The following is a 24,206-nucleotide window of genomic DNA, read 5'->3' as shown; positions in this document are numbered from 1 at the left end:
CGCCAGCACGCTCTCCCCGCAAGCTCCGCCCCTTTCATCCTGGACGTGTTTGTATTTACAGCTCAAGTTCCTGTAGTTTTCATCATTAAATCAAGTCCGAACCCACCTGAGGGTATCACCATGGCCTTTCAGGGGTCTGGGGAACTGGAAGATCAGCTCGAGGAGCCAGAAGACACGCTGAGAGTTTCTCCGGCCGAGGAAATGCCCGTCGATGGGCCTCCAGCACTAGAGGAGCCGGAGCAGTTACTGCTGCCGTGGGATCGCTTCTCCTCCTGGCTTCACTGCATCTGTGTGGTCGGCTTCGATCTGGAGCTCGGGCAAGCTGTGGAGGTACAGAAAACTGTCATACTAGTGCTGTTTGTTCTGCTGTCAGCTGTGAGTTAGCCTGCTAGCCGGCTAACTGTGTGGAAGTCAATGGAAAAACTTGCTAGCATGTGTGGCTATTGCTAACAAAAATAGTTGAGTCATCAAAAAGTACATATATATGGATGCTGAACCAGTGTAAGCAGTTCATTGGTATGATTTGGGTTAATACGTCTGAAAGGTTTCAGTAGCTTTGACACATTGGTGCATTAAACATATTCTCGTTTATTTGTGCCATTTCCTGATGTAATAATCTGATGTCTGTGCACATTATGCGTGTAGTTTGGGTTTATCAGGACTGTTATCTGTCCTGATTACTGTTCAGTGTGTTGATCTAATCATCTGTTGTCTGAACTTAGGCACTTAGATACTTAGAATAAAAAAACAGCAACTACTGAATTCCAAACTGAATAAGATCATTATAGCTTGGTTTCACAACAACAACAACAACAACAAAAACATATTAAACCAAAGTAAAGCCAACTGTAAAAGGTGATTTTAGCGTTTAGTCTCCCTCAATGTCACTGTCAGAAAAAAAGGTACGAAAGCTGTCACTGGGGTGGTACCTTTTCAAAAGGTACACTTTTGTACCTAAAGGGTGCATATTGGTACCTTCATGGTACATATTTGTACAATTATGGTACCAATATGCACCCTTTAGGTACAAAAGTGTACCTTTTGAAAAGGTACCGCCCCAGTGACAGCTTTCGTACCTTTTTTTTCTGACAGCTCGAAAGGCATCAATGGCCATGACTAACAACTACTACTATGTCCCATTTATGCATATGTTAGTGAAATGCAGTTTTAAAAATACATGATCTCATTTTCCATGTTGTTTTTTCTACTGCAGGTGATCTACCCACACCACTCCAAACTCACCGAAAAAGAGGTAGGAAAGATTTATGTTTTATATTATCAAGCTGGATAAAACCATTAATTAGTCGATATTGAGTGTTCTTTTGTTTCTCTCGTTTTAGAAAACAAGTATATGCTATCTGTCATTCCCAGACTCCAATTCAGGTAAAATTGCTTTTCTTCACGCGTCTGCTGTAAACAATGCAGATTTGATGCACAGATGTCGTCACCTGTAGATTTGAACATGCATAAGTTGAACATCATAAACTTTTACCTCTGGTTTCACAGAATGCTTAAGCCTAGTCCTAGACTACAATGCATATTTGTGGTTTTAACTAAAAATATGTCAGTGTCATATTTTTTGTCTCAAGATGCACGCCAGTCTTTTTTTCTTAGGCACATTTATAAAAGCTACTTAAATGCCCTAATTAAACTAGGGCCTAGGCTTAATCTAAGCCCTGTCTGTGAAACCAGGCCTTAATGTTTTGACTATGAAACGTTCAGTAGATCGCACAGCTGAAGCTAATATCATGTCAGCACTGAGTTTTTTTCTTTGTATTTTATAATGCAGTTCAGATGATCATTCACTCAGTGATTATATTATTAAATGTCAATCACTTTCCATACTGTATTTGAGTCTGTCTTGAGCTCAAAGTGTCTGTGTTGTGGTTAAGCAGTGCAGAATGTGTGTAGTGTGTTTTCCTACGTTAAGGTTTGATCTAGAGGATTGTAATTCATCTGAGTGAGTACTTTGACCCACTAATGTGTGTGGGATGAGACCTCGACATCCTCTCTCTCCAGCAAGCGCATTCATATGCAGAAATGAATTCACAGCGTGGGTTGTGAAATGCTATCTGACTGTTCTGTATTAGCAATATTAATGAACCGTCACTTGGTAGGTCAATATGTGCATTTGTAATAGATACTCTGGAACAGTATATTTTCTGCTGTTCACTGTTGTATCTGAGTAAGGTCAATATTAGGAATCGCCCTGTTGATTTTGAGCTGAGATTCTTTGGATGCTCATCACATCTTATGTTGTTTTTTTAAAAATCCCACTTATGTTTTTATTTTATTCTAAAATAATTGTATCATTGTCCTTGTGGAACATCTTTAAAAACATCTTGCAATTTTTTAAAATATAATTTTCATCCAAAAAATTCTTCTTTGGACATTAAAAGAAGAAATGTTGAACGCTTTTTTCCCATGCATAATCAGTTTTGAGAGATGCAACATTAAAATTTATGTCAAACGTGGCATGATGCATTTTCACGCTGTTATATTTGAATATATATGTGATTTTGAGTAATGAATAAATGAAGACATAATGTTATTTCTAGATGAATTTATCCTTTAAAACTCATTGGCCAGAGCAAATTATTATTATTTAAAAAAAAACTGTGCTTATCTCTAGCAGAACTCCTCAGCATTGGTCAATATTGGAAATAGAGCGGCCGGTCGGTGTTGTTTTCCACAGTATCGGCTGTGATAAAAATGACATCTCTGATCTTCTTCACACAGATTCAGCTCGTGTTAATTTAGTTTGAAATAAACTTGGGTTATTAATAGCGATGAGGCACAAACAGGGAGGAACAGGATTTGAAGATTACAGGACAGTCCGGTTAATGACTTTGTAAACACGCAGAAGCTTTTACTCTGGGGGTGTGTGTGTGTGTTTGTGGAGTTCACTCTCTAGCGAGTCTCCTAGTGAGACATTGATCTTGTTCTCGTTTTTCTGAAACTGGAGAACCCGATGATACCCTATCCCATCATTCTACTCACTTCAGCTCGCGTACTACACGCTATCTTACAGGATGTAGCATGTCTTGTTGTCTTGATCATATTTTACAAGCTAGTTATATGATAGTTCCAGCGCTGAAAATCTGTGCGGATGAGCAACATTTAAAGATTGTGGTGCTCTGTGATTTATTTTTATCGTTTAATATGCATGTATTTAAATATATTAATACTGGTGTCATTTATCATATTACTTGCACATACAATGATTTTACCATTGATATCACCAAGTACACTGGCATTCAAAAATCTGTCAGTAAAGTGTATTTTTGAAGAAATGAATACACTCTAAACAATGCTGGGTTGTTTTAACTCAAATTTGGGTAGATTATGGACAAACCCAAATGTTGGGTTAAAAATCTAATTTCAAATTTTAACCCAACTTCAACTTTCACTTTCAACTGTATATTTTTTAATTGCATTTTTAACCCAACATTTGGGTTTGTCCATATTTGACCCAAATATATATTGATACAACCCAGCATTTTTTAGAGCGTACTTTTATTCATACTTTTATTTTATTATGCATTAAATTGATCAAGTGTGACAGTAAAGATATTTCAAATTTCAAATTCAAAAAAAAAGATTCCATTTCAAATAAATGCTGTTCTTTTGAAGTTTCTAGTCATCCTGGAAAAAAAAGGTTTCGCAGTTAAAATCAAATTAAAAAGGAGCTGTTTTCATCATTGATAATCTTAAGCATCATATTAGAGTGATTTCTTAAAGATTATGCAACACTGAAGACTGGAGTGATGATGCTGAAAATTCAGCTTTGACCACAGGAATAAAATCCATTTTACAATAGAAAACTTTTATTATGAATTTTAGTATTATACTGTTTTTATTGTATATTTTAAATAAAAGGAGCCAAAAATCTTACCGACCCCAAACTATCGAATGACATCCTTTAACCGTGGAAAAAATAATTGGATATTGGAATGCAGTGATTTTATTGTGTCTTCTTGCTTTAATACATGTGTATGAGACATTCTACACTATCCTGTTGTAAACGTATGATAAATGTAACCTAATCAAACCTGATTTGACTTGCGAGTCTCGTATCCAGTTCTCATAGCCGTGATTCACCGATTCCATTGTGAAAATGCCTCTCGTCTCAGACATCAGTTCCAGGAGCCGTTTCCCCGTGGAGGGCCAAGAGTCAGATGCCAGTGTTTGTGGGTCAGGCCGTGCATATGGAGATTTCTGGTGTGCGTTAGCATGTTTTCTCGCATGCTGGGAGTGAGGCACGAGAAAAGCATGTGGGTTGCTGTGGCAACAGAGTTCCTGTCACCCTATCAGATGTGAAGAAGTGCATCTGTTGTGAGACATTACGCGTTTGTTCACTCGCTCCGCAGCAATGCAATGTCTTTTATAATATTGCTCTCCGTGTGTTTATATTTTTAGCACTTACCTGTTTTTATCATGTAGCACTTTGGAATTTGCTTAAATATAAAGTGCATTACAAATTAAATGTATTATTATTATTATTATTATTATTAATGATGATGAGACTCCATGTATGAAGTGCACGTCCACCAGTGTAGAAACAATTTTCACTAAAATTTCTAGTAAATTTGACAAATAATTGCAAAGGAACAGCAAGCAACACAGTGAAATTTTGAAAAGTATTTTCTTGTAAAACATACTCCAGTAATATTTATTTTGTTCACTACTTTTTAAATTATACTGGAACTTGTAGTGGGAATATTAATACTTCAATTGAGGTCCAATTATAGGCCGTTTTGTGCCCGTGTATATCTGTAAAAATTATATTTGTCAACTATTTATTTCTTTAGTTTTTTCCATGTTCAGACCGCTTTAATTATCATAATCATAATAGATGTAGCCCTATAGCATAATTATTTATTAAATCATATTGTACCTCTTGGTCATTATTTAAATGAGTTTTCTCGATCTGGCATGTAACAAGCGTGTAGTTGGACGTTGTTGTGCTGCTGAACTGCATTCAGTCGGATTAACTCTTAAATATTGTGTAAACGCTGCTTTTTATAGACTCAAGTGGTGTTGAGGAAAGGGTTAAAGGCAAAGATGAGGTAATCCATCAGTCACGGCCTGCAGATAGATCCATAATCCGGTTTCACACTCGCTCAAACCACCTTTCCTGTTCCTTGTGGCCCACACACATCACTGTATGCAGAGAAGCCAAAAATAGAGACGAACACACACAAACATGCCTGTGCTAATCTGAAGCGGAGCGATCGGGCCCGGGACATCCGAACAGCCTGAAGTGATGATTCTGTTGGTTCTTCCAGAATAAGATGGTCCAGGTGGTTTCTTAACTTATGGATGTTGCATTTTGTGTTTGATTATTTATGAATATCTGGAAGACCTGAAAATGTCATTCCCTTGTTACACATCATAGAGACTGCAGAGTGAGCTACAGATTAAGTAAAGATTGTATTTTATTATGTAATTTATGTTACAATTAATAACATAATATTTTTAACACACACATATTATTTATACATTTATTACATTTATGTGTATATACTTTATGTATGTATGTTTTTATTATATATATATATATATATATATATATGAAGAGTTCAGATGCAAAAGCCTCTAAGTGCCATTTGAAATTTTCTTTTAGAATGATCATTTTTATCAAGCTTGTATATTTAAGTTCAGTTATTTCAGTTTAATTGCAATGAGGATTACCTATTAATTGTCATTTAAGTGAAATTACTGAACTTGAATATATAAGCTTGATAAAAATCATCATTAAAGAAGAAAATTTCAAATGGCATTTAGAGGCTTTTGCATCTGAACTCTTCATATATATATATATATATATATATATATATATATATACACATACACTACCGGTCAAAAGTTTTAGATTGGTAAGATTTTTTATGTTTTTAAAAGAAGTCTCTTCTGCTCACCAAGGCTGCAATTATTTGATAAAAATACAAAAAACAGTAATATTGTGAAATATTATTACAATTTAAAACAGCGGTTTTCTATGTGAATATATAGTGAAGTGTAATTTATTCCTGTGATCAAAGCTGAATTTACAGCATCATTACTCCAGTCTTCAGTGTCACATGATCCTACAGAAATTATTATAATATGATGCTCAAGAAACATTTATGATTATTATCCAGGTTGAAAACAGTTTTTTACATTTTTATTTCAGGATTCTTTGATTAGAAAGCTCAAAAGAACAGAATTGATCTGAAATGGAAAGCTTTTGTAACATTAATCACTACCATTCAAAAGTTTGGGGTCAGTAAGAATTTATTTTTTATTTTTGGGGGAAAGAAATTAGAAAATACTTTTATTCATCAAGGATGAGTTAAATTGATAGTAAAGACATTTATAATGTTAGAAAAGATTATATTTTAAATAAATGCTGTTCTTTTGAAATTTCTATTCATCATAGAATTTTTTTTTGGGGGGGGGAATGGTACACGACTGTTTTCAACATTGAAAATAATAATTTATAATTTTTGAGCATAAAATCAGCATATTAGAATGATTTCTGAAGGATCATGTGACACTGAAAAGTAACTGATGTGTAATCAGCAACAGTAATCATGTGGAAAATTCAGCTTTCAAATTACATTTTAAAATATATTATAATAGAAAACAGTCATTTTAAATTGTCATAATATTTTACAATATTACTTTGTCATTTTTGTTTTTCATCAAATAAAGCAGCCTTGGTGAGCAGAAGAGACTTCATTTAAAAACATAAAAAAATCATACTCATCTAAAACTTTTGACCGGTAGTATATATCATATACATATATACAATAAAAAATATATATGTTTGTTGGGGGGTAATTTTTTTTTATCTGAAGTTTAGTTTTATTCATAGTGATTTACTGTCAAATTAGCTTAAAGACCCAATGAAATCTCTTTCAGTTGTTATTTTGTGTTTTTTTAAGCATGTGTTTTGAGGCCATATTTTCTAGTTCATCTTAAAAGTTGACTGTAAAAGGTTAAGTGCATGCACATTTACAATTTAAAGTCACTTTTTGAATTATGGAAACATTGATGGAAAAGTACAATTCAAAAACTCACGTCAATTTAAAGTGTCTTCATGGCTTTTGTCTATTGTATAGCATGACCAGGTAAACTTAAGCCTATTAGCGATTTTAAAATACAAAAGCAGAATAATTTTTCGTCCTTGGCCTCTATTTCTGAGAGATGATGCAGAACACAATGTTTCGGCAGACTAAATAATATTGCGGTTGAAGTTAACAAGTCATATTTGTTTTGAAAAAAACAAAACAAGCATGGTTTCTATAAAACGTCCTTGATTCAGTGTGTAGTTCTGCAGATAAACTGAGTTTTTGTGTGCCTGGTCACAGGTTGTCTGGGGGACACGCAGTTCTGCTTCCGGTTCCGGCAGGCCACCGGCAGAAAGTCTTCACTCGGATGTTTCCTCGACCACTTCGAGCGAGATGCGCCGGTCTGTCTCAAGGTCAGTGCTGACTGTCTTGTTCATTCAGATTGCCCTTAATCAGTGGTTCTCACAACTGTCCTGGTAAAAAAATGATGAGGATGAAAAGGGAAGGGAATTACAAATTAATGTATGAAATCAATTCATATGCTGTGACCTACACTGTAAAAAATTTGGAGTAGGATTTACTTGAAAAAACCTTGCTAAACGATCTCACTCAGAAAATGCTAGTAAATTTACAAAGATTTGCCAAGTAAAAACCTAGACATATTTATCAGTAGCTTTAATTAGAAATCTTTAAGTTAAATTTACTTGGAATGTGGAATTAAGTAAACTTCACAAAAAATAAGTAATTTTAACTCGGCTTGTAAAAGGTTGATTAATACCGATTTCCTTTGCCTTTGTATTACACTTCACTAAAACAATTATCTTGAATTTTATTGGTCATTTATAGTATGTTCTTTACTTAGATCATCTAAGTAATTTATATATACATCATGTCAGACTTTAAGCCTTATGTGAATGCAAACACCTCAATACTTGGTAGACAATACACAATGGTGGTAACATTTGATGGATCGTTTTTGTGTTTTAATGTGTCGTTTTAAGCAAAACATTTACTCGAAATGTCACAAAATGGCAATTTACTAATACTGAAAACAAAAATCAATGATAAAAAAGTGTAAATACAGCTGGAAACCAGTAAAAAAATGAGCCTCATTAATTATTCAAGGTCCAGTGCATGATGGGAACCCCAGTATCAGAAAAGTTGAGTCATTTTTACTTAATTTTATTGAGTTGATATTACACTTTCATTTATACTCCCTTGAAATAAGTACTGATATGGAATTTACTTAGTTTTTTAAATTCTTGCCTGAACTAACTTTTTCAAGTAAATTACATTGGTTTTTTTCACTAGTATTTACTTCACCAAAAAATCATTTTTTACAGTGTAGTTAATCTGGTTCATTTCTTCTTCTTTTGGGCTAGTAGAAGTTCTGAATGGCCAGTAGCCAAATTGAGTGAAAAAGTTCATTACAAACCCTGCTTGTCATTACTAATACGAGGAAATGTGCATGCTTTTCTTCTTTCCCACAGAGAGATCAGGGTTATTACTACGGGTATGTGTACTTCAGACAGGTGCGAGACAAGTCGCTCAAGAGGGGCTACTTTCAGAAGGTACGAACAAGATGATTTGAACCTGATGCCTCATGACAGACATTGAGTTGATCAGGGAGTTGTACATTTGCATTTATGCATTTAGCAGACGCTCTTATCCTATTCGCACGGCATTAGTATTATCTGGTGACCTGTAGTAATTAGTAATAATTGCGGAGATTGTCTGAGATCTTAATCCCGTGCGAATCGGCCATGTCTGTAATTTGTAAAGTTAAAATTCCCCCGCAAATTACCTACTATATTTCGCCGAACACCGAGGTCCTGTGATAATATTAGTCCCGTGCGAATCGACATCTCTGTGATTTGGCCGGATCGAATATCATTTTTTCAAGGTTTTTGTTTCATCTGCGCCTTTTTGTCCATCTTTCGCGGAGAATATGGCTGATTTGGAGTGTTTTGATATTATTTTGGGTGCGGGGTCATATCGCTAGTACAACTAGCCTATACAATTTGCAGAAAGAGAAAGCAAAAACAAAAAGAACGATTAGATGATGGAGATGAATGACATGTTTAGCACGATAGGCTAAGGTAAGGACAATTCTTCTGTTTATTATATACAGCTAGACATAATAACGACAAGACATTTCAAAGCTATAGCCTAATGATATCATATCCGGGAGATAAGTCCGTAAAATCACAGGCTTCGCTTATCCCGTGCGAATGCGCCACACAAAATTCAGATGTGGGTGGGTAATTTCAAATTCACACGTGATACTAATCCCGTGCGAATAGGGCTATAAATTGCATTTCAAGGTACACATACGTTCTTATCAGTTCTTGCTTTCAGTTCTTGCTTTCCCTGGGAATCGAACCCATGACGTTGGCGTTGCAAGGGCCAACGCTCTACTGTTTGAGCAATAAACAACTCCAAAGAAGCAATCTGTGTTTAATCCACCCGAGAGCTAATTCCTGGTCCTTTGGTGCACATTATATCTTAATTTATACACATTAAGTCCCTGTCATCTTCTCAAATGGACCCTTTTCACATTTCCAGGGTTCTCAGAAGCACAAGTCGTGCGCAACAGTATTTTTCCAAATATTTCTCCCATAGAGAAATGCATGGAAAATGCTTTAACAAGCACATATAATGCTTGATAAAGCATTATAAGTGCGCGTGTATCGTTAAAAATCATTTCCCTAGGAAGAAAATTAGTTTTTACTTCTGTATCCCGAGTGCTGCGCTCTATAACCATGACCGAAAGACTACAGCAATATTTGTTTCCATTTCTCAAATAGCAAAAGAAAAAAATCTATGATAACTTTCATTAAGAAAAAATAGACTTTAATTAAACAGCTCTCACTCCCTCAGCCATTGTCAGTGTTAACTATTTTTTTTAAGGTAACACAAAGTATAGTGTTATAAATGTACATTTAAAGATTTATGACCTTAATAATTGCACGTGTCATCACAGCCTGTGAAAGATTTGAGCACAGTTAAGTGGTGTCTTTATTCTGTAAGAAGCCTCAAATGTTTTTGTTTTTTTTTTGCTTTATTTTGTCCTAAGTTTGCTTCCCATGTTTTAGTGTCTTTACCTTCGCTGCCAGCTACGCTTAAGCACAGCACTGAACAAGTCCCAACACCACACGAGCATCGTGCGCCTGATTTTCTGAAGTGTGATTCTGATCTATCACCAGCGGCGCGAACGTTGTTGTTCACACCCTTAAAATAGAGGCGGGGATTAGCTAGTGCTGGAATTTTTCAAGAGACTTTAATTGTCGTTATTTTTGAAGACACAGGTGCTTTCTGGGACCGCGGTCTCTTATGCAATTCTTGAGGTGATTCACTGAGCTTTTACAAAACGTTGTGGTTTTGGACATGAGCCGACACAACCCAGTTTGTTTTCTTTGCTAACGGAACGATGTTAGCTACTCGACAGTAGTCGTTTTTCCACTTGCAACTGATGCATCTACATTTGGTCCTTAACTCTATAAAACCTACTGTTTCATATTTGATACACACATATACATATATACAGTGTTGGGTAAGTTACTCTAAAAAAGTTATTAATTACTAGTTACTAATTACCTCTTCAACAGTGTAATTAGATTACTGTACTAATTACGCTCTCTAAAAAGTATTTAATTACTTTCAATTACTAATTACTTTCAAAATCCCATATCAATCTCAACCAGCTGAAATCTGTTTGAATTCTTTCAAATAAATACTATAAAATTGCATGAATTATCCTTAAACTGACCAAGGTGGAGAAGGTTACATTATAAAAACATACTTTTTAGCATCACACAATACATTTTGATGTTAAACCCACTATTGTTTTATGTCTGATCTCATGACATTTCACACTTTTTTCATACATATTTTACAATAATTCATACGAATTTGTACGAGTGCGGTCGTAATATTTAGACACCTCGTAAAATGCTTACGAATCGCTGTGAGATCGGAGTGATCCATACACAGTATTTACCTCAATTACATCAGAAGTAACTGTAATTAAATTACAGATAAATTAAGAGTAATCCCTTACTTTACATTTTCAAGGGAAAAGTAATTAAATTACAGTAACTAATTACTTAGTAATTATAGTTACACCCAACACTGTGTGTATATATATATATGTAAATGTAAATAAGTCTTTGGGCTTTATTGTGTTATCCCTGACTATTTAATTATGTTTTAATGTTTTTTTAATGTCACAGTTTCATACTGTTTCATATTTTATATTTAAGTGGTCAAACAAAATTAAAATCAAAATCAAAGCCTCTGAATGATCAACTTGATGAAAATCTGTTGCACACAATCTACTACATGCCGTCTGTCATCTAATTTGATAGTTAATAGTTTTTAAGCAAGTAAATGTCCTTTTGGTGTAATTGTACAAACGTACACCTTCAGCTTGTGGTTCAATATTTACTGATTTTTATAAAGTAAACATAAGAATAACTTTTATAATATTAGTAATGTTTCAAGATGTACACTATCCATATATCATTTTTAATTCAAATATAGTGTTTTGATTTCATTTCTCAATCATCATTGTATTGCATTGGTTTATATGTTTTAACTACAGAGCTTTGATCATAAAACTAAGCATTTAAATATATTATTGCCAGATATATATATAGTGACAACTGATATTTATTTGCATTTAATGTAAGCGTCTGCATTAGTGTTAAAAAGATCTAATTGATTAACATTACATGCTATTAGAATTTCATCTTAATTTTTGACCATATAAATATCAGCATTTGCACCAAATTGCATATTTTTGCATCTTATAATAGAATTTATGTTTTTTTTTTCTTCTCAATAATCTCACCATATCATAACATATGAGCCATAGAAGTCTGAAGAATCAATTATGACATACGGCTTATTTTCCACACAATGAAATTAAGCTCTAGAAATTACTTAAATCACACATTAATGTGTCTTAAAAGTACTTTATGCAGCATATTAGAATTTATATTATTTTTTAGCTGAACTATTCCTTTAAGATCTCGTCTGTTGTGTTCTGGCCTGTATCCTGAGAGGATTTGTGAACTTCTTGACCTTTCTCTCATCATGTATGCATGTGTGTCTCTCCTCCAGTCTCTGGTCCTCATCAGCAAGCTGCCGTACGTGACCTTTTTCCACTCTTTGCTGAAGCTCATCGCCCCGGAATACTTCGAGAAACAGGAGCCGTGTTTAGAGGCCGGTGAGTCCTGAAAACATGGACAAACAAACCAATTCTGATTACAAATCACAAAATCAAGCAACATTATTAGTACAACATTTCAAAATCATCATCTATACGAAACTCATCCTGCACTTTGATTGGACGTTTGTGTGGTGGATTGAAAACTAGCCAAAAAAAGTAGATGCAACTTTTCCACAATGCAACACTTCCAGCCATATCTAACACCTCAAAAACAGTAACTGCATAGCAAAATATTTCACAAAAATGTATTGTTGTCCTCTATTTGTTAATTATTAGGGGTATATGAAACCCTATTGTAATTGTAAGGATTTGCAAAACTGATCGTGCAGACCACCAAACCATAAGAGCTGGAGACTTGAAACCTGGCCAGATTGGGGAGAGCCTATCAGAGTATGACCCCGATTGGCCCATGGGTGGCGCTACAGAAACCAAAAATACAAAATCACTCACAACCACTGTGATCCTTGGCTCAAGAAGGACAAAATGTACATCTCCAATTTCGATTTAGGCAGCAAAAACGTCCTACTATGTCGAATTTTGTCCAAAATCGGAAGCCTGATCTGAACCAAACCAGTCTAGTGGAATTCTCTGGGTCAATAATTATCAAGAAAAAAAAGTTGAACTTTTGCATTTGGGTGTCTGTTACAGGGTCATTTATAAAAGGGGTGTGACAAAATACACTCAAAAGCCTATAAAGCCTAAAGGAAAACTCAGAACTTCACAATTTTATGAGTGAGCATATGTGTCATAACATGCTGAAGAAGCATGCAAAGTTTCCACGTGGCGTTTCCACTATAACTGTTACAAATCTTAAAAACCATGTATTTCATATGCTAAATTGCCTGTATCGGCTGTAAATGGCCTTTTCCATCTATGATGTCACTGGTTAAATGCTTGCAAAATTAAACATAATGTCTTTAATGCTTATGTGCTTAAAGTAGTTGTTCACTTTTAAAAACACTTTTGCTGATAATTTACTCGCCCCCATGTCATCCAAGATGTCCATGTCTTTCTTTCTTCAGTCGAAAAGAAATGAAGGTTTTTGATGAAAACATTCCAGGATTTTCTCCATATAATGGACTTCAATGGGGTCCAAACGGTTCAAGGTCCAAAAGAGAGTTTCAGTGCAGCTTCAAAGGGCTTTAAACAACACCAGACGATGAATAAGGGTCTTATCCAAGACCCTTTGCGTCATGACTCTGAAAAAGATTTGTTCATTTTATATAAACGAGTTCGAACAGGAGAGTCACGAACGCTCATCACAGAACAGAGCAAGGCGAGCATTTGTGCTTATAAAACTTAAACTTTTTTATTAATGTTTGAAATGGCCGCTCGTTTCGCTTGATTAGACCCTTATTCATCGTCTGGTGTCGTTTAAAGCCCTTTGAAGCTGCACTGAAACTCTCATTTGGACCTTGAACCGTTTGGACCCCATTGAAGTCCATTATATGGAGAAAAATCCTGGAATGTTTTCATCAAAAACCTTCATTTCTTTTCGACTGAAGAAAGAAAGACATGGACATCTTGGATGACATGGGGGTGAGTAAATTATCAGCAAAAGTTTTTTTTTAAAAGTGAACTCCTTTAAAGGCCTTAAATGCTGTTCGCAGCTTTAATTGTTTTTGTTTTTATCGTTAAAGCTTGCAATGACATCGACCGGTGGCCCACGCCGTGCCCTGGGAAGATTCTTACGCTCCCCATCATGGGTGTGGTCATGAAGGTAATCTTTGTGAGATCCTAGCCAAGTCTGTGAAAGCGTGAAACTCAGTGCACTTTATTAACGAACACTGCCATCTGCTCTCCTCAGCTACGCATCCCCACATGTTATGACAAGCCTGGAACTTCTCAGCTCGTCCAGTCCACACCGGTATGAAAAGCATTGGCTCTGCCAGGCCTGTAGGCGATGGTGCGGATTTGTCATATTCTGCAGAGTCGATGTCAGTTTGCTCTTACGTAATGGTGTCTAATCTTTCATTCGCAGAGCGACAGTCTGGTGTCCATTGTCTTGCCGACCGTCCATGAAGTAGATCTCTTCAGGTAAAGCATGTTTACTGTGTGCAGTGTGAATGGTACATAGTGTACTGTATGTCATCACTGGATTTGTTTATTGCCGGTCCTCTGGGGCCTCCTGTTGGTAGCTGAGAAAAGTGCACGCATTCAAAAGTTAAAAAAATCAATGCTCAGTAAAAGCAGTGAAATATTAACCATTAGAGCCAGACCGATAAAGGATTTTGAAAGCCGACACCGATACAAATATTTGTTGGTTTTAAAATCCGATATATCGGACGATATTATTTTTATTTCAGAAACGCGCAACAAAGTATTAACAGATTTCCCAAACATTAGTTATTTATTTATGAGTTTTAATTAAAATTAATTTAAAAAGAAACTTGTTTCTAGAACGGAGGAACATCAAAATATATTAAAGTTCTGATAAATAAAATAATAATTAGTCCCTACATTGCCTTATAGTTATAAGCTACCACCTTATAATTACAATGTCAGCTTGCTTATCCCTTTACCTGCACTTTTTGACAACACTCATGACATGGTTGAAGCGTGATTCGTCCGTTTTTATTTTTATTTTTGAAATATTCTTTTATCGGCCATTATAACTGCAGATACCGATTTTTTAGAAAATGTCTAATATCGGCCGATAATATCGGTCTGGCTCTATAAACAATATAAACAACTGTTTTCTATTTGAATATATTGTAAAATGTAATTTATTCCCAGCATCATTACTCCAGTCACATGATCCTTCAGAAATCATTCTAATATGATGATTTGATGAAACATTTCTTATTCTTGTTATCTATGTTAAAAACAGTTCATATTTTTGTAGAAACCGTGATGCGTTTTATTTCAGGATTATTTGGTAAATAGAAATGGAAGTCTTTTGTAACATCTGTCGCTTTTAATTAATTTAATGCATCCTTGGTGAATAAAAGTATTTATATCATAAATTTTTGTGTTGGTCATATTATGTTTATACAATTATAACCCCAAATAATAAAAAATTATAACCCTTTCATTTCAGCCTGCATTAGTTTCATGTTGATCTGTTCTGTAACTGTTTGCTGTTGTCACTGTTTCTCATGTTGCAGGTGTTTCTATCCAGTGTTTTTTCATATCCAGATGTTATGGGAGCTTGTGTTGCTGGGTGAAGCGTTGGTGGTCATGGCGCCGTCACCGGCAGAATCTTCAGACACTGTGTTGGCATTGGTCAGGTACGCCGAATAAAGTAATAAGCCACGTGAGATTGTGTTACAGGGATTCTACAACTGGGTTAGTTGACCCAAAAATGAAAGTTATGTCATTAATGACTCTCCCAAGCCCGTCAGACCTCCGTTCATCTTCAGAACACAGTTTAAGATATTTTAGATTTAATCCGAGACATTTATGTTGACATATTTCCTGTGAAAATAATTTCCTCATGCCTTAAAATAGCTTCAATGCATCTCTACACCCTTGCTTAATTTAGTATACACGGACTCATGAATATGCTAATTAGTCTCCGCCTTCGCTCACTCACAGCAGCTCGGATTACCTGATCACTCGCTCAAACACGACACAATTATACAGGCTCTACGAGTCCATGAATCAGAATCATGATGCGTTTTATACAAAGTCAGACACATAACGGTAATTGATACGATTAGCCTTTGGCTCGACTACGTTATCAAACCGCTAATAATGTGTTGCAAACCATGTTCCTGTTCGCCATCTCAGGCACACTGATTTACAATTGTCACGGCCGGCTCGCAAGCCGTGACAACGAAGGAGACAACACGTTGGATATTTGCTCAAAAGAATAACATTTATTAAAGTAAGAATAATTAAATAAAATAAAGACATAACTGATCTTTTGTACACGAATCAAGCAAACTTCCAGAAGGAGAACTAATAAACTCTTTGACTAAATTCACGTTAGACATTTTTCCACCTTAAATGCGTTATAACTAGAAAAAAAGTGTCTTTTTACAAACCAGAGCAGGAGGAATAAAATAGTTCCCTCTAAAAATTTAACTAACTCAACCCTAAAATCTTCATGTGGTTACTGTTGAGGGGTATTTTAAGCACCAACTCCCACTAGTACAAAGAAAAGCAACCAGCACGCTGGCGACTCACTCATACCATGGATATGCACCCGAGACAACTGCTCTACTCACGGTCGCCACACAAAAATAAAAAAAAATTACCTCACATCCACTCGTTCCAAAAGGGAACGAGCAGCTAAACCTAACCAGGGAACACAAATATTGTTAAATATTCCTCCTACAACAGGATCTGTAAAAAAAAACACTTACCTCAAGCTCCTACAAAACAGCATGAAACAGATACAGCACTCTACACACATTGTTGTCAAAACAAATCCAACGCGCATTTCCTTCACACGACGAATCCGACCTCCCAAACAATAGCGTTCAAACAAACATTCTTCCAATTTTACGTTCAGTTAATGAACGTGTCAAGTTCATTACAAAATAACCGAACGCAACCAAAACGCTTTCAAATCAGGTCGACAAATAACAGGAATTTTCAAAGATCTAACAAACGAGCGGACGAGCCCCCACTTGTCACGGCCGGCTCGCAAGCCGTGACAACGAAGGAGACAACACGTTGGATATTTGCTCAAAAGAATAACATTTATTAAAGTAAGAATAATTAAATAAAATAAAGACAAAACGGAAAACAACAATAAAGACTTCAAAACGCAAATGGCATGAGGATGGAAGAGCACGCGCCGTCACAGCTGAAAGGAACTGCTTTTAATTGCCGGCATCAGCTCCAACACAGGTGCAACTCCTCAGTCAATGACTCCAATTCCCTCCTGTAAACCAAACAGAAAGAACACACACAACACCCAAATATAACCCATACTGGGTTCATAACACAATCCAACCAATCTGATTTTAGAGCTGAAACTCAATTTTATGAGATTCATTAAGATGCCTGCAGTCGTCTAGCATTTGATATGACCATAAATCTTTAGCTATACTTTTTGATTACATTAAAAATGCTGGACGAAACCTGTTTATTTTAAATCGGCACCATGCTTCTTTCTGATCGCACATGAAATGTTCTCAGGACTAATTTGATGATGAACGTGTAGTACTCATCTAAACACAATTTTATTATTTTTAAATCCATTTAAATTACAAATTCAGTGTGGATCCGAGTGGATGGATGTATTGCAGTACTTAAACAAGTGTAATGGCTCTGTGATGCTGAGTTGAGTGATGACCATGCTGCGGTCGACCTTGAGGGGCAGATTCATGCAGTGTGTGTGTGTGTGTGTGTGTGATATACAGAGACAACAGACACTGTTACTGTCGGACAGTGTTGAATATGAGCAGAATGCGGTTCCAGAGCGAATGCTGACTTCTAGATCACTCTTTTTAATGCTGGTTAATGTTGTGAATTTAATGCAATCTCTGTGTGTGTGTGCAGTTGTATCTCTCCTCTGCGTTACTGCAGTGACTTCCGGCCGTACTTCACCATTCATGACAGTGAGTTTAAGGAATACACCACCCGAACACAAGCTCCGTAAGTACTCAATCTTTTATTTAATATAAAGGCTATATATATTTTATATATTTTTTTATATATATATATATATAATATGTTAATATATTAATATTATTCATATATATTTATATATAAATAATTAATCACACACTCAAATATAATACAAACAAAACACAATGTTTTAGATTTAATATATATATATATAGTGTTTCTTGAGCAGCAAGTCATCATATTAGAATGATTTATGAAAGATGCTGAAATGTAATGATGCTGATTTTTTTTTTTTAAATATATTCAAACAGAAAACAGCTATTTTAAATTGTAATAATATTTCACAATATAACTATGGGTTTAAAAATAAGTAAATAAATGCAGGCTTAGTGAGCAGAAGAGACTTATTTAGAAACATTATAAAGCGTGAAAGCGATTAAATTATTACATTTTATATACTATACTATTATATTATACTATACTATTACTGTATTAAATATTGTAATTTTGTGAAAGCAATTAAATGATTACATTTTATATACTATACTATTATATTATACTATGCTATTACTGTATTAAATATTGTAATTTTCATTTTATTATATATATATTATATTATTGTAAATGTAATTTATAGTATAATATTTTATTATGTTTTCCTTCTGTTAATGTTTATTTAGTTGTTAATTTATTAATATTTGTATAATTAATTTGTTTTCATTAAATATTTGTATAATAATTACATTTTTAATATATTCAGCATGCTGCATCAATTATTAATCAATAATGTTTCATTTTTTTGTTGTGATATGATTTATAGTATTATTTTATTTAGTATATAATAAATACAGTATAAAATACTACTATAAATACTCTAGTATAGTATGCATTTTAAAATGTATAGTTAGTGTGTGTATAGACAGGTTTGTGATATTTTGAGTTTTTTGTGCGTTTGACCTACAAAAACAACATGTAATTCAATCATTGTCAGGATGAGTGTATAATCAATATGGGGTTGTTCATTCAGAATGAGGGATGAGGGTATTTCTGGAGCTCAGACAGGAAGTGTGTGACATGTGACACTCTTACTGGGTATCTGGTGTGTTGTTCTGTAGGCCTTCGGTCATTTTGGGAGTTACGAACCCATTTTTCGCCAAAACTCTCCAGCACTGGCCTCACATCATCCGCATCGGAGACATGAACCAAGCAGGTCTGGCCTTTCAATAGTGATTAAAAATGCATGTACAAATAAAGCTAATGAAGCATTGACATGTTTGAGCAATATTATGACTTTCAGAAGAGCAATAAAGCCTTCAAATCGTACAAAAAAAAAAAATGACAAGATTGTTTGGCTTTGTTCTTTATTATAAATGTCTTAATTTTTTTTAAAGGAGAGATGGCTAAACAAATGAAAGTGAAGAAATTAAAAAATTTGAAGACTTTGGACTCAAAACCTGGTGAGACTTGAATGAGAAACTATCATTTTATTATGTTCTTTATTCATGTAGGTTTTATTGTGGTCTTTGTATTTCTTTCTGTTCATGTTTGAATTACAGAACTGTAAAAGAATGATTAAAACTCAGTGTTTGTTAGAGTAAAGTAACTGAATGATTATTGGTCTCAGGTGTCTACACTGCATATAAACCGTTCCTGAACAAAGACGAGGACATTATCAAGCAGCTCCAGAAGGTGAGTGTCTCTCTGGTGTGTTATATCACTGCTAAGACATTCAGCAGACGTATTAATTCTGTTTTCTTGGGGTTAACTTCAGGGAGTTCAACAGAAGCGTCCTTCAGCGGCCCAGAATGCAATTCTGCGTCGATATTTCCTGGAACTTACACAGAGTTTCATCATACCACTGGTAGGAACGTTTCTTTGCATACAAAATCAACGATACGACGGCATTTACACGCACCTAGACGGAGTTGTTATTTTTAAATAAAACTATTGAAGTTGCTTTTTTCATTTGAAATAAATTAAAATGTGAACTAACTGAAACTCAACTAAGTAAAGTAACTTGCATAAATAAAAGCTAATTTAGAAATTGTATATAAATAATGCTAAAACAACACTGGTCCTGACTACCTCAAACACATGGTAAATGCATGTGTGATGAAGTCATTAAATTCCAGACCATTCATTTAGGATATGATTTTTTCAATAATGTTATATGTTTGATTTGCAGGAGCGTTATGTGGCCAGTCTAATGCCTCTACAGAAGAGCATCTCACCCTGGAAAGTAAGGTTTTTTTTTCTCTCTGTCTTTTAGAAATAATTTAGTGACTTTATTATGTCTATTGTATTACTCTATATTGTATTATGTTTCTTCTCTCATTTCCCAGAGTCCTCCACAGCTGAGGCCGTTCAACCAGGAGGAGTTTATGAAAACCCTGGAGAAGGCCGGACCTCAGCTCACCTCACGACTCAAAGGAGACTGGATCGGTCTCTACAGGTACAGATGCTGTCAGGAAGAAAAAATTGCGTATATGAATAATTATATATATATATATATATATTGTCATATGTATTATCAGTCCCAAATTCAATTTATATATATATAAATTAAATAAATTATATATAATTCATATAAATATATATATATATATATATACATTAAAATGTTTATATTGTATCATATATATTCTATTTCATTTATATATTATAAATCTATAATTTAATTAATATTTAAATTATATATTTATAAAATGTATATTTTTTCTATAAATTGAATAAATTATATGTAATTTATATATATATATATATATATATGAAGAGTTCAGATGCAAAAGCCTCTAAATACCATTTGAAATTTTCTTCTTTAATGATGATTTTTTATCAAGCTTGTATATTTAAGTTCAGTAATTTCACTTAAATAACAATTAATAGGTAATTACCATTGCCATTTAAGTGAAATTACTGAACTTAAATAAACAAGTTTGATAAAAATCATCATTAAAGAAGAAAATTTCAAATGGCATTTAGAGGCTTTTGCATCTGAACTCTTCATATATATATTGTTTATATTGTATCATATATATTTTATTTCATTTATATATTATAAATATATCATTTATTAATATTTAGAATGATATATTTATATATAAGTTAGGATGTTTAAAATACATCCTATGGTCTTCCTGACATGCTTGTGCACAATTCAGAATTGAATCGAATTACAATTTGAAATGATTTCAAAACAGGATCTAGATTTACAATCTGAATTTGAATTAAAGGAAGCAGAATTGCAAATTGCGAAGTGTTTAACAATGAAGCTTTACAGTATTTGTCAGATATGATTGCATTACCTATTCTATAATCCCAAGTAAATTTCCCAAAGGGAATACATGCACAATACTTCTGACATGTTGATGCCACAGATCCCCTTGTGAGAGTCTCCTCCTTAATTTAGATGGATTTATTCTATAACTGATATTAGTTTGAACTACTTGTACAGGTTACATTAACAGGACATGTTTTCCCCCAGCAATGAATCTAGTCACAGAACACAGAATGTATGTGAGATTCAACACATTTCTTTGAATTGCTTTGAACTTCCTGTTCCAATTCCAATTCCAATTCATGGAAGAGGCCAATTCTAAAATCCTGAATTTTGCACAAGCCTGCTTCCCAAACAAATCTTTTCTTCAACATTAATTAAATGCATGTTCCCTGTTTTCGGCTGTTCTCGCCCCTCAGGCAGTTCCTCAGGTCTCCGAACTTCGATGGCTGGTTCAGAAACCGCAGGAAGGAGATGATGCAGAAGCTGGAAGCTCTTCACCTGGAGGCTCTGTGTGAGGAAGACCTACAGCTGCGGATTCAGAAACACACCGAGGTGGAGACGGTCGACCTGGTGCTCAAACTCAAGGAGAAACTGGTCAGTACTTCAGTCACGCAACTTTCTGTCGCACAATAGAGACATGACCGTATAGACAGGAGGAGAAGCTCGCAGGCAATCTTTTACCGTCTATAAGGGCGATCGGGGGGACATGAAGGCATATAGTCAAGGAGAAGCCCATAGACAGAGAGTAGGGCTGGGTATTGAGACAAATTTCACAATTCGATTCGATTTCTATTCACAAGCTTGCAATTCGATTCGATTACGATTCGATTCAATATCGATTATTTTGGATATCAGTTCCAATAAATGCCCATTTTTCTCAAGGGAATCAAATCTCTTAACTAATGCTGTAAACTATAGGAGTCTAGTTGGGCTTCATTAGCCTAATATGAAGGTAATAATGAACTGTTTTGTAGCTATACAAACACTTAAATTACACTTATTTATTTTTATAATAAGAAGATTATATGAAATATAAACATTTAAATGGTGGCTGTCATAAAAACTTGCCAGATTTATTCAAATATGCATTAAATATTGAAGAACATTAAGATTATAATGCATATGTAATATGGTGTATATATTTAGCTAAATGCTCCTCTATAGAGTTATTTTTTCTAGCTGACTAACGAGTTTATGTGGGTTTTCTGAGGTAAATATGACGATACATTGATTACAAGCTGTTTAACTGACGTCTTTCCACGGTTGAAACGCCGATTTAGTGAATCAATGTGACATGATACGGATTTCGATAAGTTGTACTCTATCTTTAACACACTTTCAGATGCTCATTCATGTTTATTTGGCGCTGTGACTGGTATTATTAAGCCGGAAGAGAGATCAGCGCTGCTGCTTCTCCAGAGCGATCTCACGCCACAGCGACAAAACGCTATTTATGTTTTTGAATTTCTAAAGAAAATGGACGTAATTTGAAAATTGAGACTTTGTTTCATATCAATAGTAACAAAGGACAAAGATTATTGCGATTTTTTTTTGGATGCGCGCAGCCGCGAATCGCGATACAATGTCCCATTCATTCAAATGAAACAGTCAGTTTTAGTCACTTTTACTGTCTACGCTTTAGACTTTAGTGGAATCCGTATGTTCGTTTGGTCAGAAGTTTGTGTAACGTGTTAAATATGACTATTTTTCTTACACAAACACAACTTTGAAAAGTCTTTTTTACATTGATTGTACTTTTTTTTTTTTTTCATCTCGTGTTGTGTCTCAGATTCAGGCCGAGAAAGATCAACTCCCTGTCAAACCAGGAACTCTGCCCAAACTACAGTCCCATATCGAGACCATCATACTCTCTCTTCCAGAGGACCTGCAGGGCATCTTACACAAACCACCGAGCCCGTGACCATCAGCCAACGCTGACGCACCAGACACGACCCCGCCGGATTTCTGCTGGATCCTCCGAGTGCACTTCCTGCTGTGGATCTGAGTGCCCTTGAACGGACAATGCTGGCATTGCCAAAAAAACAGCACAGGCGACTGAGCGCCCGAGGGACCAGTGATGGCAGAAATCATGATACGGACACGGTCTGAATCTGAATGCTGTAAGTCTCACCGTGTGAGATCAACATTCCCGTTTGTTTTAAACACGAAGACGCTTATAAGATGGAATCAGGAAAAAGCACTGGATCGGAGTGGGCCGGATTCATATTCACCTCCATAATTACGATATTTAAATGGTTGTGCTGCGACACCAGAACATCACTTCCTCTTCTCATGAAACCTGTCGAAAAACATGTTTTCACCCCAAAATGAGGAAGAGGGAATATTTAAAATCAAGAAAATAAAGCCTATTTTTAGACCATTAATACATATAGAATTGCTCGTTGGCATTATTTTTGTGATTATCAGGTTATATTTCGTGCCAATCTGAGGATTTAAGAAACTATATTTTGCATGGATTATTTTCATAATTAAATGCATTTTAAACCCATTTCTCCAAATCTAATTTTCTTTACTGTGAAAAACACAATGACATTATTTAAATTGTGAAGTATTAAATTGTTAAATATTATTATTCACTACATTATTGTTCAAAAAAGAGAATCACCATCATTACAGAATTTATGGGTAAAGAAAATGTCATATGCTAAAAATCTTAATGGGTCTAAAAATAGGCTTTTATATGTATTTTTTCCATTATATTTTGGGGCGAAATGTTCCCTGGAGATGTTTCCATGATATTCAGCCAGTCAACTGTGTTTTGATTTTGATATTGCAATAACTGATTTTGATTTATTTCTCCTTTAACACAGACAAACACTACTAACCTATAAATATTGAAGAGTGTATTTCATCTGAGCACATTATCACGGCTGTCCGGCATAGCACAAATGCAATATGAATTTCTCATAATGAAGGCAAACCCAACAAAGACCAGTGCAGTTTTACTTGTATTTATTTATTTTTATTTTTTAATCATAAACTAACGACAGAAGGGAAAAAAGCCATTGTCTTTTCCTGTCCTCTCCACCATCACTGACCTGAATGACCCGTCGCTGGTCAAACAGAAAGAACTAGTCTAGTTATAACTTTACAG

At 34.8% G+C, this 24,206-nt stretch overlaps 1 protein-coding gene across 1 annotated transcript; it reads left to right on the top strand.

Moving 5' to 3' along the window:
* On the top strand, nt 1-23,688 carry dennd6a (DENN domain containing 6A). The gene is made up of 19 exons (XM_039673756.2): nt 1-330; nt 1,214-1,252; nt 1,341-1,383; nt 7,356-7,468; nt 8,546-8,626; nt 12,180-12,285; nt 13,929-14,008; nt 14,096-14,155; nt 14,270-14,325; nt 15,396-15,518; nt 17,743-17,838; nt 18,927-19,021; nt 19,203-19,268; nt 19,436-19,500; nt 19,583-19,672; nt 19,997-20,050; nt 20,154-20,263; nt 21,508-21,685; nt 22,881-23,688. Exons 1-19 carry the CDS (start codon nt 121-123, stop codon nt 23,010-23,012), a joined length of 1,797 nt encoding a protein of 598 aa, XP_039529690.1. The 5' UTR covers nt 1-120; the 3' UTR covers nt 23,013-23,688.
* Nucleotides 23,689-24,206: the final 518 nt, after the last annotated feature.

Source organism: Pimephales promelas, chromosome 21 (genome assembly GCF_988280905.1).
Source record: "Pimephales promelas chromosome 21, fPimPro1.hap1.1, whole genome shotgun sequence".
Taxonomy (NCBI): Eukaryota; Metazoa; Chordata; class Actinopteri; order Cypriniformes; family Leuciscidae; genus Pimephales; species Pimephales promelas.
This window is presented reverse-complemented; position numbering and strand designations above follow the sequence as displayed.